Below are 17,273 nucleotides of genomic sequence, written 5' to 3' on the forward strand. Positions count from 1 at the left end.
ACTAGATAAGTCAAAGTACTAGATACAAGCCTCCTTTTATACACCTTCCCTCTTTAAGCATACTCGCAACTGGCGCCCCACCTTTGGTTTGCTTTCCAGGCAGAGCGGTTTACTGCACAAAACCGCCCCGCAAATCCCGAGATCCTGGGCCCCAACTTTGGGGTATCGGCGCTACGCTTTCCCCACTTTTGGTCGGCCGGTTCGGCAGGGTGGTCTGCCGGCTATTTAGTCAAGACTTTAAAGGCGGCAAACAGAACGAAGAGAACAAGAGATAGCACTATGCCCTATTTGCTCAATTCCTCCTCGAGATGCCTGTCAAACTTCGCGCATCTGTTCGTGTAGTGCTGTGCTGATTCTGAATATGATAGTATCAAGTATGGCTAGAGGACTGACAATGCCCTCTGAGAACGCATGTACCATCACAATAAACGTCGGCGAGGGTACATCAAACATGTTTGTCCCGTGTCTCTGAGCAGTGCATGGACATTCCATGTGGGCTATGGTCATTTTACCGGAGCAGATAGATTAGCCATGGAGGCTAAAAGGCCGGCGAAATTACCACTGTGGCACTTCATGCACCTTCATAAGCCCATGTTGACTTTGCAAGAGATTCATATGCCAGAAATATAAAGGATAAAAGAAAGCTATGTAACATCCATCCGATCCAAGCCTCCTGGTCTCCAAACGCCGTTGTGAGTCCCTCCAGTCACGTACACACCAGTGTTTCGCAGCCATGGCAACAGCACCAACCCCAGATCCCGTCTCTCCAGACGCCCTGGCCTGGGAGGCCTCAGCCCTCGCAGCCTTTGACGAGCTGGCGACGGCGCAGACAAATCTCCAACTCCTAGACACGGCCCATCGGATGTGGTGCGGTCCTCGCTGCCCGCAAGACACCTCGTGCGCCTTTGTCCACTACCCGCGGTCCAAACAGCCCGCCGCGCCGGCCCGCGCCGCTCCATCACGCTACAACAGAGACACGGCCCATCTGTACTCCCTCATGGGCGGCGACGGATATGTACCCGGCACGTCGCAGGCCCACCAGGTCAATGTCTGGCCGCTGCTCGAGGCTGCGCTGGGCAGGGTCGACGGCGTCCGGGAGCGCAGCGGCGGCCTGCTGCTGTACTGCGACTACGCTGACTGGTCCAAGAAGCACGACCAGACGGCGGCGCAGTCGGTGCGGAGAGTTTGTCGCGACGCTCTCCAGTGGAATGCGAGCTGGCTTGGGGCCGACTACGATGCTAGCTTGCCTGCGCTGCATTACATTGCCTGTGCCACCATCGTCGACGATCTCTGTATCCCTCCGCTGGACCTTTTGAACCAGCGCTTTCGTATATACGGACGCTCGGCCCGCGATGTCGTCAAGGAGCTAGTCGACCAAGGCTGGGCGAGGGACGCCACGCACATGTTGCTGGCCCTGGTCCGCCAGTACCTCTATCAATACACAGAAAAGGTCGACGTCGACTTCGGTGACGCCCATGACACCGTCCACGCGGCGCTGAGTCGATCCGGCGTGGTGTGGGATAGCATTTTATACCGGACTCATACTGCCAACACATACGGCGCGGCCATCGTCGTCGCACGTGTATCAGGATCCGGCCCACTGACCAACGGCTGGCTTCTCGACAGCTCCATTTGCGACGTCATGTCCATGGACCTGTGCAAATCGGTTTTGCGTATCTATCAGCAGGATGATTTCATGCCCACGGCCGTCATGGCACGGCAACATCTAGACGCGCAAGAACTGATCCGCCAGCGACAAGCCGGCTATCACTCCGTCTACCTCGACCTCATCGACGACCTCGTCATCGGCGGCGCCCCAGAGCCCGTTGTTCATTTTGGGCGAGCTGGGTTTCTGTTTGTCCAGATCCTGGACCGGTATCAGGAGCGCGCCGCTCGGCGTCGGTTTTCCATTTCGCCGGCCATGGAGGCCCAGTTGCACCGCATTTTTGGGCACGACCCGACCGATGCGTTGCTGGACGGACTGTTCCGTCTGCGCTGGTTGGCGAGTCCAGACTGCCCGTCTCGCCCCAACGTCTCTCCGGTCCTGCTGTCTGCGTGCCAGGCACGACGGCAGCAGCACAAGCTGCTTTACATGAATGCGTGGCCCCGCACTCCCACTTGCTCGCTGGCAGCACCAGACTCGGATTTATGCCGAAAGGCCCACGACTGGGTGACGGCGGTCCACTCCCTGGCGCGGCAAGCAGGCGGCCCAGACAACCTCACGGCGTTGCTCACCGCGGGGGAGCACATGGCTGCTTCGCCTCTGACCAGGAGTCAGATCGAGTCCCTCGGCCCTCCAGACGACATATGGGCACTGTGCGTGGCCTGCCAAATCAACTGTGGTTATGGCTGCGAGTGGCTAGCTTTTGCCCACTTGGCCTGGGGACGCTTCTGGTCTGCGCCCCATATCGCGCAGGGTTTCTGCACCGGCCCTGCTTTGAAAACAGAACGTCCCACAGGCGTCGAGGTAGCCTTGTAATGTCATTATTATGAGGCTCCGGCCTAGACGAGGGCATGTCAGAACCACGGGAGCGAGGGTCATCTCCATTATGCCATGCCTATTCCTCAACCCTTCCACCCTGTCGCTACCCCTGTCAAGGCGGCGGGACCACGATCTCGACACCAGCATCATAGAACAATGCCCCCCAGCCATTTACCACATCGCAGGCCCAAAGGTCCCCCCTTCAGGCACCGTTTTCAGCGTCGCCGCCGACGTGGCGTCCAACGTCTCAAACACAGTCACGTTCCCCCACCACCGCGGAACCGTCACGCCGGGAAACGTAATGGCCAGGAACACGATGACGGTGGCAAGGATAAGGCCCGAGTCGAGCGCCGCGGCCGTCGTGTAGTTGTACGTCATCCACCACCCCCTCCACCGCCGCCGTATCCAGCCGTTGAAGACGAGCCCGACGAGCGCCCACGTCGAGTAGCTCAGCGGCGTGCCCGGCGGCAGCCACGCCATGGCGCCCAGCATGACGGGCGCCTGGAAGTGGCTGAAAAAGCGCACCTTGATCACCCGCACCAGTAAGTAGAGCAGCACCGGCAGGCCCGCGCCCACGAGCCAGAACCAGTTGAGCTGCGAGTACATACCACCGGCGCCAAACATACGGCGCGGGCCAATAACGCCCCACACGATGGTCGAGGAGAAAAGGGCGCGGCCGTTGGGGCAGCTGAAGTGGTCGGGCTGAGCATTGTCGCATACGTTGTCAATGTTGCCGAGCGTCCAGTTCATGACGGCAATCTGCACGAAGACGGCCCACACGGTGGCGACGACCTGGCACCAAAAAGTGATTTTGGGCGGCACCTTCATGTAATGCGCCAGCTTGAGATCGCCGCTGTACGTCTGCGCCTGCAGAAGGACGACGGTGCTGTAGACGTTGAACATCATGACCCCAATCGGCCGGCCAGGGATCAAGAACCCGGCCAGAAAGGGCGAGAGGATGTTGAGACCCAGGAGAATGTTGGAGACAGCGAGCACCATGGTCACGGGGATGATGAAGATGAGCGCAAGCAGAATGGACGCGAGAAAGGCCCACCAGGGAAGCTGGGAGTCGTAGCCCTGGGCAGTCCCGAGCCCGAGGGCCATGGAGAAGAGGAGCAGGGCGACGTACCACCTGTCTGGGGCATCTGGATACTTCTTCATCATCTTCATGTGCACGTCGGGCTCCTGATCGCGTGCGGCACGGAAACGGTACCAAACCTCCTTGCCGTGAAAGAGCCATATGTGGACCATGGCCGACGTCAGGGCAGCAAAGGACAGGCCGTAGTTGAGGGCGAGGGCGGGCGGCAGAAACAGGGGCGAGTACTGCTTGTACTTTTGCTCGTCGAAGGTCATGCCGGCACCGAGGATCCTGCTAGTGTTGTAGTAATGCTGCGTGTTGTCGTACGTCTGTGCCGTGACCATGGGCAGGTAGTCGGCGTAAAGGGCTCCGCTGTAGACAATGCCAATGGTGGTGACGCTGATGAAGAGGAAAACGCCGACAAGGGTGTTGATGTGCGAGTGGGTTGGAGCGAGGAGAGGGTCGCTGAGGTAGGCCGTCACGTAGGTCCAGTCAAAGGTAATTGGCAGAAGGGCAAGCCCCGTGTAGCCGCCAAAGAGCTGATTGAGGACGCGGCTCTTGGGTCGGATCCACGTAACAAAGGCAAATACGGAGAGACCGCGCCAGAGGACGGCCGGGATCCAGGAATAACAGAACATGGCAACGGCCACGACGACGAACCAGCGGTAGCGGCTGATGCGCCAGCCGTCGGAGTGGACGCCGTCGCTACGGTTGAGGTCGTGCAGGGCATAGAAGAGCGAGGTGCTGGCAAACTGGCGGGGCCAGACCATGGCCGCGGGCCAGACGAGGAAGCGACGGAACAGGCCGGTGAGGGCGATGCCGATGAGCTGGGAGCTGAGGGTGAAGAGGACGGCGAAGCCCCAGCCGAGGTTGACGTTGTAAAAGGGCTTGCCCTGCAGGGCGACGAGAGCGTCGGTGCTGTAGGCGCCACCGATAGAGACGTTTGACATGAGGGTGATGACGACGTGCTCCTTGATGGTGAAGGGGCCCGTGTTGAAGGACCAGGGGACGCCAAAGGTGGTGAAGACTCTGGTTGGGACCAGCCTGGCCCAGAGGCAGCCGATGGGATAGGCGAGCAGCTGGACGACGATGGCGGGCAGGCTGATGACGGGGCTCCTGGAGTGAAGAATGAGCGATTTTGCCCACTGCTTTGTAGAGAGGAAGACGCTACCTCATGCCCAAGAACATGTGCAGGCCGGTGCCGAGGGTGACGAAGAACAGGCCGATGATCCAAGCCCGCAGTGTGTTTGCGACCTCGCCGCCGTCGGTGTTGCGAACCGCAGCCCGCACCTCTTCGTATGGCGAGTCGTCATGGTGCTCGACGGCCCAGCCGACGGCGTCGGTCTTGCTCTGGGGAGTGTTGGCTTCGCTGCCCGTATCCAGGTCTGCCGGAGCATCGGCCACCCTCATCGCATCGTCGTCGAGGATCTCGTGGTGTCAAGAAGCGCGATGCTGTGTCACCGCTGTGCAAGCAGACATTTCAATTCGGCAGTTTGAGGACCTGGGTTGCTGATGGCGGGTCGCTTGCGAGAAAACCCCGCCTGCCAATGGGGAAAATGCAGCCGAGGAATGGAGGGAACAGAGACATGGGCCTTGGTAGCGGCTCCATGATGCCGGCTGGGTGCAGGCCAATGACATGGAGGTTCAGACGATGCAGTGTAGCGGTAGCTTCCTTGTCGTCGAGACTCGGCATGTGGCTAGATGCAGCGGTAGTTCTGCGGCTAACTATTACTGCGAGCGACCCGGCATGGTTTTTGGCCAATCAAAAGCCTTGCGTGTCTTGTGTAAGGAGCGCCCGCGTGGTAGCTTCCTCCTGCATGCAACGCGGCCGGAGCGGTGCATTCTTCCTTCAGCGAGGCGCTGCAGTCCACGGCAGGGGCCGATGGGGGTTTGTTTAGGCTGCAAAGTGATTATTGATTGGTTGATAGGTGCCCGCAGGCCTGCGTGTTAATATATGCGCCAACTTCTGCCTGAATTCTGCCTGAATTCTGCCTTGGCACATGACATTCGCGCTTTCGCCCCACCTATATATACAGTACAGTGGCTGCGGGTGATATGGAACATCCATCGGAGGCCGACACCAGACTAGCACTGTGAGTACACCTTGGCGGTATACTGCAAGGAGTCGTCGTGGTCGACGTGCAAGAGAGAGGGCCTGGAGAAGTGACGGCTGCCGTCGGTGCACGTTTCCGTAGCAGCCAGCGGGAAGCCCATGGCGGTGGGTGCCGGGCACGGCTTGCTGCGTGATTCGAGCCGAGGCCCGTCGAGCATGGATCGACGAGCAGCAGCAGTGGTGCTGTAGTCGCCAGAATGGACAAACGAAACCTGGTCGGTCTGGTGATTGTTGATTGGCTATCTCCCTCGGCCCGACGGTTCTTCCGCTACCCATGACCTCTTCACCATTTTCCGGGGGGGCCGGTCCTCTCTGCGGCAGCGTAGCTTTGCCCTGTTCAGATACGTACCGGTATCCGCCTGATGGGCGTGCTTGTGGATAGTGCAGCTAATAATTACCGCCCTGCTGCGTCTCTCGTTCCCTGCTCGCCGCCCCAGGCTCCAAAACTAGCTCGCATGCTTTCACCAACAAGCCTGCTCAGCCCGGGCTTTATCCGACATGTCGCCAGCCCGTAACCCACCCCAGCCATTCAATGTCGACTTTGAATCGCCACAACTTCATCAATCTGCCCGTGGCAGCCGAGTACGAGGATGCGCATCTATGTCACTACGCTTCCTTCAGGAACAATGGACTCACTGTCCGCGCGTCTGACAAGGCTGTGCCGTAGTCTTCCAGCTCGTGACCCAGTTGGAGTTGACTCCCCGGACAACCTGCCATCGACACCAGCACGGCAGGACAAGGAACATCACCCCACTGCCCCATATCAGGTCCCCAGCGCTCAGATCGAACGAGAAGCTCCAATCTTCTTCCCACTCACGGAACGGCAAATTAAAGCCAAGATTCGTACATTCATCGACTCGATCGACAAGGCTGCTGTCTGCCATGTGGCTTCTAAGCATGGTGAAGGAAGGGCTTATAGTGTCGTTGATCAGAAAAACGGCAGCTTTAACATCTGCTTCTTTGTTTCAAGGGCTGCGCTGGTGCCACTTTACTATCCTGGCCGACTCCAGAGCGATCATCTATTGAGTCGCTCCTGCGGACACAAGTCATTCCTTCTTGAACTACCATCGTGGCGGATTTACAGGACAAAAGGGTCATCTGTACTATTGCAAGACAGGAAACTGCTAGATGCTTCTATAATACTTGGAGCTCGCCAAGCCCTTTCCCATCATATCACCGACTTCCCCTCCCCGCGTGCGTGTCTCGCTCAGCCCAACGGCGGGATGAATGACGCATCACGACGTCGACCGCTACTCCAAAGCACTCGCTCGTCTTTCCACATCTCTCTTGAAGCACCTCACCGCCGACGAGTGGACCTGGTCCAGGCGTCGGTAAATCATGAACACGCCAGGCAGACTCGGACCGATGCTGAGACACCAGCCGCTCGAGGCTCCTGTAGAGCAAGGCGTAAGCAATGCATTAGAGTGCCTCGCTGTCCATTCAGGCCCCCTCGTGCTCCAGCCTGTTCATTGTTCGTGCAGTCGTGCATGATGCTACTTCAGCTTCATTTTGCTTGCTAGTCGGTCGAAGATGCTTATATCCGGTTCAGCATCTTGGCCTAGTTAGTAATGAATCTCTATTCCGTTTACTGCGATGGCTGGAAGGCGTGGTGAGTATGCCAAATCCGGCATATGCTTCTTGCCCAACTGACGCGATCGCTTCGCCGCATCATGAACCAAGTAAATGTACATGTTACTTGGGGTAAGTAAAGAAATTGCTTGTTGGACAACTTATCTATCCTGCACGTCTGCGTACATGGAGTGGCATATAAGTTACAGGCGCACATGCTCGTATTAAGGAGAGAGGGTGCCATGAACCAGTCTGTACGCACCAATAAAGGCATGTCGATCTCTGCATTCTTTGTCATGTTATGATTCTCTCGCAGGGGGAGGGAGGGGGTGGGGGGCCGAACAATGCGGCCAAGTCAAGTTGCTGCCTATTTGAAGCCACCACAAGAGGCCGGCCGCTTTCCATTCACGCAGGCTCACTATACTAGGGGTTATGACCGTGATTGATGACCTGAAGCAACAACTAAAGATTACTGGTCCAAGTGCGGCCCGTCAACATCGCGACAGGGCCGGCATGTGCAAGTCAGGCGCTTAGAAGCGGGCCTCCAGTGCTATCAGTAAAGGCTGCTTGACCTAACAGTCTATAAAGAGCAGCTCAAGCTTATCCGCCTAGTTCTCGTCCGACATTTCAGTACCATCAAAGTGCTAGTTTTCACACTGTCCTGTCGTCTCACGGGTTCTTTGATTTTCGCAAGTCTCCTATTTCTACCAGAAACTTCCACATTACGCTCAAACCATCATTATGGCCTACTACGATACCATCAGGAGCTCAGCTGTCTTCTGCAAGCAGGCAATGGCCGAGGAGATGGAGAACTTCGAGTCTCTCTACAAATCCGAGGATTTTGACAGCGGCGTTAACCAATGGCGCCGCAAACACCTCTTTGCGAGCCGCGTTCTCTGCAGCAAGCCTCAAAGGCGCCTCTCTCTATTGGCTGACGGTGGTTTTTTCCCAGCAAGTCCAAGAGGGGTACATCCTTGCATCGACCGTCTGATTACGGGTCCACAGACATCCTTTACCACCCTATCGGAGCCCTAGATCGTTCAGCAGTCTGAACTGGATAGTCTCGGCTATGTTTGGGCCGCGTTAGCCGAGCTCTTGCGCGAAGAACATGCGGGCGCTGCGACATTTCAGGAAGACAGAGTCACAAGACAGAGAGTGCCCGTGAGTCGTTACGGAAACTTGGTACCAACTGCAAGCGTTCAGATTGGCAGCAGCTCGCCGACTAGACCTGACTCAGCGTCTACTTCTTCTGAATCAAGCACTGGATTCATACCAAAACAATCGATTCCCCTTGTCGAGGATATCACTGTGCGTCTAGTGAGCTGTCTAATTCGCTGTGTCGTTAACTACGCTCAGCCGAGCAGCAAGCGGTCTCCCTTTATTCACTTTCGCGACTGGCGCCTTATAAGCATCTACGAAACAGTATATGAAGAAAAGAAAGTTCGAGCAACCGACGATGGCGGCTTGCAGCTATATGCTGGTGAGCAAATGCTCCAGGTGGCAAGTTTGGAAGGGAAAAGGTCATTCCATGCCATCAACAAGAACGGCAAACCAACAGTCTCAGACCAGACTCTTAGCCAAGTAGTTGGGGAGGCACTAGCCCTTCGACGGAGTGAAGGGTATAAACCGATTTCTCAAGAGTAGGCCTAGAAATCCGGACTACAGTATTTACTTCAACTAACAACATTATAGTCTTATAACTATTCTTGCCGTTCGACGTTGGATAAAGTTCTTGCACTTCAAGATACCACATGAGTTTATCGTCAAATACGAGAAGCTTCCCACTGCGAAGCTCGCTCTTGACACGGATTACCTAGTACTCGGTTCTACGGAATGGCTCGACATTAATATGCTGGACCATCGAAAGGAGATCGTGTCACATATTCTAGCCCTAGTGGCCTGGGCGGACGAGCTAGGAGGCAGAGACATGATTGATGGCGCTATGGACATCTAAAGTGGGATTGTTGACGTTCTCTTGTGCGTTCCTGGTATCAGTATATGTGGCAGTAAGCGAAACCTGCGAATATATTCCGCTTCCGTATACTCAAGTGACCTATTCGCCCGCTCCAACAGCATTGGATCAGAAGATCGCGACTGCGCGCTCAAGGGCAGCTAAGGAGCTATATTGTGTCAATATTACTTGCTGCTCTGTAACAGAAAAGAAAGAACCCCTCTTGTTACCGAGGAAAAGCGCCTGCTTAGCCGGTATTGCACAGCTCACTCGATGTCTGTCCGTACTAAGAAAAATAAACCACCTTCAAGAGACCTGATTACAGTGGCAGTAGGCGATATAGACTTGTGAAACTTCCCTAATGGAAGTGAGGCACATGTTGATTGCCTAGTACCACGTTGCGTGGGCTGGCATTGGGAGACCCATCCTCCATTTCCCTTATCTTGCCTAGTTCTTGTTCCGAAAGCAAAAGTGCGATAATGCGATCACGAAGGGATTGGTACGGCTTGTAGGAGATGGTAGATATCTGAATTAGTATGCATGCTGGCTCCGAGGGCGCAAAGGTAGGGTCATCGAGCGCGCGAAGGAAAGAAGTCGAAATGCTCGCCTTATAGAGATAGATATTTTCCTGATCGTTCGACGAGACTAGGACCTGAGGCTTGGACGAGAAAACAAGTCAGCGGAAGGCTGTTTCAAGGCAGTATCTAACGTAGTTGGGTATCATACTGTCCAGGAGGATACATCGGACTCTTTGCCGACACTTGCGCGTAGCCTATTTTCCTGTGCTGTGGCGATGAGGAGGGCTGCAATATATGGATCCTGCAGGCGATCCGTAGGTATCATCTTCTTCAACTTGAGCTTGGACAGCCCCATAATGGATATATGTCGCCGTAACTCTATGGGAAACCCGCATAGGTCCTTTCGCAACATATCGATTCGCCTAAGATCAACATATGCCGCAACGATTGGTGGCCACGCGTCAGGATTCTCCTTGAGTCTCCACGAGAGTCTCCTGAGCTTCAAAGAAAACATCGCATCGAAGGGTTTGGACATGGCGGCGGTTGAAGAGGAAGCGAATATCGGCTCTTTCAAACCTGCATAGTCAGTCCAATGGACAGAGAGGGAGAGGCATGGGAGAACGAACCGGTGGATGAAAGGACTGTCAACCGCAAGAAGACCGCGTATAGCATCGGCTCGGTAGGGCAGTTCCCATTCCCGGTACTCAAATGCGCGACGCATGCGGCCGCCGCCTCGCTTGCCTGCGAGCACCGTCGCCGAGGAGGGCGCCGGGGACGGTTCGCTGAAGGAGCATCGTAGCAGGTCGAGGTAGCGGCCGGTCCAATGGACGGGGGAGACAAGGAGCTGCTCTCGGCAATGAAGGCGGGCAAGCTGGAGAATAGATAAAGGGGTACTAGAGAAAGAAGATGAATCAAGACGCGACCTAGAGCGAGGCAGCGAAGGCGACGCTTCCATAGCCGCCGGGCCCGCAGCGTTTTGTTCGTTGATGGCGGTACGTACGGTAAGAAGATGCGAAGCCGTGACTGCAGGTGACGCGACTGCCTGTCGAGACTCGAAATGGACCTGACGTAGGAGGCGCTAGTGATTACCTAATCACATTGACCTCATGCCGTCCGTGGCTAAGAATCAGCGCGGACAATAACGTCGAATGTGCATAGTATTCATTCGGACGCTGTCGCGAATGGTCGGTGGGTTCCCTGTATTCGAACCTGACTCGTAGTGGCAAGTTCCTGCTCTATATTTGCAGGGCAGTCAAAGCGTCGGCCAAGCCAGCGACTTATTTTTACCCGTTGATCTTGGTGTGGGGCCACAGCAGCCCAACTAAGTGTCTTCGCCACTTAGTTGGCCCAAAAAATCCGGCACAGCCCAAAAAATCCGGCACAGCAGGGTCCTCAATTTGGGGTGCAAAATCAAGGGAAATTCTACGCTTCGCTTCATGGTGCCGTCAATGCGACTTCAAATAGCTAAAATATACATGTGATCAATAGCTGCGGATCACCTAAAGACGCAAGTAACAACGAAAAGTGAAAAAATCACGTCTTTGGGCCTATTTAGGAGCTGCCGCCTTCCAGTCGAAGAGATAGGAAGACCGCGTTTGTGAGTCCAAATAGACGTATTATGTAGTAATTTCGCCTGTTGTGCGTCTCTGAGAGCTATTTTATCCATACCTGTGTTCCTGGAGCGTCTGCTGTATCTTGTTGGACGATCAGGTGCGCGGTCGAGGCATGGTGTATCGACTACCGCTTCAACCGCTGCTAACGGCGGCGATGAGGTATATTCTCTTGCGTGTCGAGTAAATTGTCCTCGTCTTCATCGTCGGCGCCATCCTCACTATGTTTGTCAAGATCGAGGCCTGTGAAATAGACGGTATCGTCACTGCCGGGCAACGACGACATATCTGTAAGTGGGCGAGGTCGGGTCGCTGCGCGCGACATCTCTGGCGGAGTTATTTCTCTTCGTGGTATCATAGAAAAGGATTCCTTGGATGGCTCTTTGAGCTCCCGCATGAGGTATCGCAACTTTGCTCCAGAGTGTAGAACTCAACGTCTCGTCCCGTAAACTCTAGCCAGGGCTTAAAGTTCAATGTCTTGACTCTGCCATTGACTAACTGCTTCTTCCCGACTTTATAGTCTTCTCGGATCTTCTGCATCTCTCCACGAACTCGTTTAAGATGCATCCTTATCTCCTGGCGCGTTTGAAGCCGGGTTTGCTTTGCCTGGAGCTCCTCATACTCCCGGGTGATGTCGGCCATGCTGGAGCTCGTGATAAACTCTCCGCGCGGCCTGACAATCTTGCCTCTCTTCATTCGATTCGCATACGCCTGGGTTCGGCTATTCTTATCGCTGACTATGCCCTGGGAATGTGACGCCATCGCGATAGACTCGGTGTTCACTTTCGCAAGAACCCGCAAGTTTTCTCGTGATGGCGAGCTCATGAGGGCCCATACCGTTGCCGGATATCATTGAGGGCATCCGCGGCGACTTGGAAACGCGTCTCCGAGGGTAGGAGCGAGGCGTATGCAGGATTGATCGGCTGCTGTTGTCGTAGCTGCTCGTGGAGGATCTTGGTGATCACCGGCGCTGGGTCGACAGGAAAGAGGCCTGTTTTTCAAATGCCGCCATAATGTTATGCCGCGTGAAGCCAGCCTCATATACGTCCTGAAAAGCTGTGAGAAGTTGACCCGCGAAAATGATATGTTGCCTTCTGCGAGCGACTTCGAAGCGCTTTCTGATGTGCTTACTTTAGTGGCTGGAATGCCCCAACATCAAGCGGCTGCATGAGGTGGGTGGAATGCGGCGGAAAATAGCAATGATGATATCAAACTTGATACAATACTCAGCAAAGTCAAGGGTGGTATGCCCTGTAAAGCCATCCACAACAAGCAATCGGTAGATCTTCTCGTCGTCAGGCCGTTGGTTTGGCGGCGCCTCCACGCGACTCATCCCCATGTTGGGGCGCCGAAGATGCTCGTCACAGCCGAACCACTCTTCCAGCGAATTTCCTGACTGTTTTGCTTGCGCTGACGATGCCCAAGACCAGCGGTTGAAATGCCTTGCCCACTCAAGGTGTATCTCTGCGTTGGAAAAGCCAGTTGGCGACTGGGCAAACCGTACGCCTGTCATGATGTCGATGCCGGCCCAGTTGGTGGTAGGGTAATGTTGGAAAACAAGCCAGGGTGGAAGAGAGTCCCCCACTGCGTTAACTGAGGCAATTACCGTGCAGGATTCTCGGTTTGCTGGGTCTAAAACTCAGGGCCGGGTGCTCTTGACTCTAGTGGTGCGCGTGATGAGAACTTGGATGCGTTCTCGCAGGCACCCAATGCGTATTCCGGCCTCGTCTTCATTCCAGATCTCTGAACTGCCAATACGGTAGCTGGTGATGATTTCTCGAAGCTTTGAGTAGAAAAATTCGACTTCTTCTACCCCGTGGGCTTCAAAGGACTTCCGGGCTCGTTCAACTGCTTTGAGATACGTCTTCGCGATCGCAGGATGACTTCCACGCCAATTGTCAAGCCAACTTGACGAGACCGGGCGGGCATTGGGATCTCGACGCATTCTTATTGCATTTGCAACAGCTTCAAGTTGCTCTCTCGTGGCGGGCATGCCGGTGCGTTCCATCCACTGTACATACGCAACCAGGGCGTCGTCTTCGTCCTCCGTCAGCGCCAATGGACGCCCTGGAGCACGGAAAGGGTTTCTTATGAAATTAATGGCTCTCTGTACGGATGAGCTCTTCACATTGTAACGGATGGCCGCATCTCGCACGGAAAGAGGCGTTCTTTTTGGTGTTGTTGAGCGACGAACATCGGCTCTGGGGTCGCGACGAGACGCCAGAACGGCTTTGCTGCTGCCTCCAGGGTAGCCATGTTATCTGTCATAATGTATTCCGGCAAAAAGATACGTAAATAAAGTCAAGTTGCGCGAGAAAACGCGGTTGAGATGCATAGGGTTGACGTTTTGGAGGTGGGCTGCTGTGCCGGATTTTTTGGGCTGTGCCGGATTTTTTGGGCCAACTAAGTGGCGAAGACACTTAGTTGGGCTGCTGTGGCCCCACACCAAGATCAACGGGTAGAAGTTAAGAACGGATCAAGTTGATCCACCAGTGGACTTAGCTCACCAAAACAGCGGGGGAAAGCCCCTGCCGGATTGGTGCAATCTCCCGCCTTGGCCGGGCCTTTGAACCTACACCCCGGACTGCTGCATTCCGGGTCTCTGAGCCCAAACGATCGACTGTAGAAGCCGACTCTAAGCACAAGCTTTCCGGGCGGCACCTTGTTCCGCCAGAGCAGGTCGGCCGCCAATTTGATCTCGGTGAAGTTGGTGTGGCTCTGGACAATGGAGCCGATGGGGTTATGCTCATCCCAAACCCCCTATCGAGCTGTTCAGGCCGTGGCTACTTTGAGACTACACCAAGGGCTGGCTGACATGAAGGTCTTAGGACATGACGTCGCCCAGTCGGCATACTTGAGCAAGCTCGCAACATAGAACCTGTGGTCCAGAGCATGTACATGTATTAGAAGGTTTCGGTAGTTGAAACTGTGAGGAAACCACTAGGCTGTACAGGCAAAAGTGAAGTGACACTACAACAGATGACCTGGTAGTGGACCCTCCATGGAGGTGCTGGTGGCAGCTGACAGAGACAGTAACACTCACTACTTGAGATACCAATAGAGGCTGATATGGTGAATATCAAGCCGTAGCTCCCGCGGGCTGAGGATTCAAACGTGGTGCGAAGCGTCTGGAGAAGCAAGGGATAGTTGGCCACGTCCTTCTGCTCTAAACCACCACGGCTCGGGGCCCCGGGGTATTTCCAGTCAAGATCGACCCCGTCAAACCCGTATCGGGCCATGAAAGACACGAGGTTATCCGTAAACTTCTGACTTTTTGCCGATATCGCCCACAATTGCGGGAAATAACGGCTGCGTCGCTGTGTCGTTGTCTGAGAATGTCCAGCCGCCTATGGAGACGAAGACCTGCAGTTCCGAGTTGCTGGACTTTACATTCTTAATATCGGTAGTCTCGGCCAATGAACCCTCCAGTGTGGCAGAGTCCATAGTGGTGACCTGGAGCGTACTCGGATCGATACGTTCATCAGAGTTGCGGTGAGCAGTCTCAACTCTTACTCTTCTCGAGGGCTTCTCACCATGCAAAGGTGAAATTGACATGCTTCAAACCATCTACAGGGATGGCACTGGGAGGGAAGGTTCTGCACGATCTCGCTGACCAGGCTTCGTAATAGCCGATGACTTTGTTCCGAAAGCTTACGCCGCTTCCTCCAGGCGGAATCGGGGGGTGGAGAACGCAGTTGGACTGGCAGCCCTTTTCGCAGAACTCAGCAGTGCAACCGCAGAAGCCATCCTCGCTGCAGCACACATTAAGGGGGCAAAGCTTGCTTGAGAGTGAGTTAGGGTTACGTTACACCATTGCAATTGATATTTGTGCCGATGCCACCACACTCACTGGGAGGATCAGCAAATTGCCCGCACTCGGGTTTGGCGTCACACTGCGCGCAGTCACCACCGCAAAAGGTTGCTCCAAAGCCGCAAGTTCCTCTGTCTGTGCCCCGAAAGAAGCCGCAGCATGCTTGAGTCTTGCATAATACTCCTTTCTTGCACGGATAGTCGCCACCAGCTCTTTGGACAAGTTGGCTCGCATTTCTTGACTCATGAACAAGATGGTTGTCCACGTCGACGGTTCCCTAGGCGAGGCGTCTCGTTGGGAGAAGGCTGCCTGATCCCTACCGGACTTATACGCAACTGCAAGCTAGGCAGAAATCTATAATAAACTTAGAAGGTAATAAAGACGTAACTGTACGATATACTTTATTCTAATTTATATGCCCTTTAACCATTATGCCTATTGCATGCTCTCCTTGCGAGTTACATAATTGGTAATATTTATTATAACTATAATCAAATTATATTGCTATTCGAAAAGTTAGTTACCGGCTAAAACTCGTCAAGGCTAATATCTCCTTCCGGATTTCCTCATTCCTCTTAATCAACTTCTTAATCCGATCTATAATCATCCTGTTCCTCAAGGCGGTAATAGGCGCTGAAAAGCTAAAACTCCACCCCTTTAACCTAGATTTTAAATAATCAATCCCCTCGAAATTTCTTCTATGCTCATCGCCTAATTTCGCTATATTATTCTAATTTCGTTGGGTGACAACCGTTCGTTTCCATAGCGGACTGGCCGTTGCAAGTCTAATAAGGACAGCAAGAAGAATTTTTGAGATCCTCATTTAGCGAGTAAAGCGCCAAGACTGAGTGATAGTTGAAGGTGGGGAAGGTAGATGTAAGGGCGGCTGGTCGTAGGTGGTTAAAATAGGGATTAATCAAGCTTATATATAAGTAGCCGTTAGTTAAGTTCTCAGCGGAACATCTAATAAGTGGAACGGCCGGCTAGAACGCAACGGTAGTAATGCCGATATTGTCACGAAAAAGCATAGCCACCTATATATTGCAGGCGACAACGTTAATTAATATATATAAGCTTCGTAATAGATATTACGATAAAAGTATAGGTTCACCGTAAATATGCTTCTATTTTTAGAGGAAGTGCTTCTACTTCTAGAGGATAGGCTGCCCTTTTTAGAGGATATTTTATAAAGCGCCGGTAGCGGGGCGTGAGCTATTCGTCTCTACCCCTCCGCTATAGCTTTCGAGGTGCCTTACTATCCCCAGCCCCTACTAACCCCTTAATTAAACTATAGTATATTAATTTTAATAGCGTTAGAATATATTAATTAATAGGCAATATACTATTCGGCTATAAACCTTTACTTTATTCTTTAAAAGCTCTAAGATATATAAGAGCAAAGTATAGCGGTATTAAAAAGCTTACCGCGAGCTTAGCACTTGCTAGCCTACTACCGGTCGAAGCGCGAGCGACTTTAAAAACATAGGGCTATTAAAAAGCGGCACTCTAAGATAATAAAGGTTAATATATATAGAGTAAAATAGAAATAGATAAGGTAAGCGATATTTCTATTATATTTAAGTAATAGGCTAATAAGACTAAATACTATATATACCTATTAGTCGATTTACTTAGTTATTTTATAGAATTAATAAAGGAAGATATTATAATATTTTTAAAGTAAATACTTAATATATATTAAAGGATTTATAAGAGAAGTACTATATATACCTATAAAAGAATTCTTTTTTAAGTATACTAGAAGTCTATAAGAGTTAGTTTTAGTAAGTAGGTAAATAAAGAGATTAATAATATAAGTTTTATTTTAATTATAAAAGTTTATATCTTATATAATTATTTAGTCTTTCTTAATAAGCGCTAGCGTATATAGTTAGCCTTCTTAATATTACTTTAAGTATATATAGCTATATATACTAAAGTACTTATATATACGCGACTTAATATAAACGCCGTTAATAACTACTACTTTAGCTATAAAGATAAAGCGACTTAGGTAGACTATATAGATAAATTTAACTTAAAAGAGGATAGTTTTAAGATAATTTACTATAAGGACGTTTAGCTACTCCTCCTTAAAAACCTAGACGAAGGAAGAGATCTTCTAGCTATAGAGGTAACGC

At 52.8% G+C, this 17,273-nt stretch overlaps 3 protein-coding genes across 3 annotated transcripts; 1 reads left to right on the top strand and 2 right to left on the bottom strand.

The window, feature by feature from the left end:
- Window positions 1-733: 733 nt before the first annotated feature.
- Window positions 734-2,479, top strand: HRG_06816 (uncharacterized protein; the record flags this gene model as incomplete). Its single annotated transcript, XM_044865287.1, has 1 exon — window positions 734-2,479. One exon carries the CDS (start codon window positions 734-736, stop codon window positions 2,477-2,479), a length of 1,746 nt encoding a protein of 581 aa, XP_044719249.1.
- A 174-nt stretch (window positions 2,480-2,653) lies between these two features.
- On the bottom strand, window positions 2,654-4,970 carry HRG_06817 (OPT oligopeptide transporter protein; the record flags this gene model as incomplete). The annotated part of the gene is made up of 3 exons (XM_044865288.1): window positions 2,654-3,076; window positions 3,125-4,676; window positions 4,732-4,970. 3 exons carry the CDS (start codon window positions 4,968-4,970, stop codon window positions 2,654-2,656), a joined length of 2,214 nt encoding a protein of 737 aa, XP_044719250.1.
- Window positions 4,971-12,960: 7,990 nt separating this feature from the next.
- On the bottom strand, window positions 12,961-14,765 carry HRG_06818 (glycosyl hydrolases family 18 domain-containing protein; the record flags this gene model as incomplete). Its single annotated transcript, XM_044865289.1, has 4 exons — window positions 12,961-13,358; window positions 13,829-14,081; window positions 14,306-14,587; window positions 14,613-14,765. 4 exons carry the CDS (start codon window positions 14,763-14,765, stop codon window positions 12,961-12,963), a joined length of 1,086 nt encoding a protein of 361 aa, XP_044719251.1.
- Window positions 14,766-17,273: the final 2,508 nt, after the last annotated feature.

The sequence above is a fragment of the Hirsutella rhossiliensis genome (assembly GCF_020360975.1).
Source record: "Hirsutella rhossiliensis strain HR02 chromosome Unknown scaffold00007, whole genome shotgun sequence".
NCBI lineage: Eukaryota > Fungi > Ascomycota > Sordariomycetes > Hypocreales > Ophiocordycipitaceae > Hirsutella > Hirsutella rhossiliensis.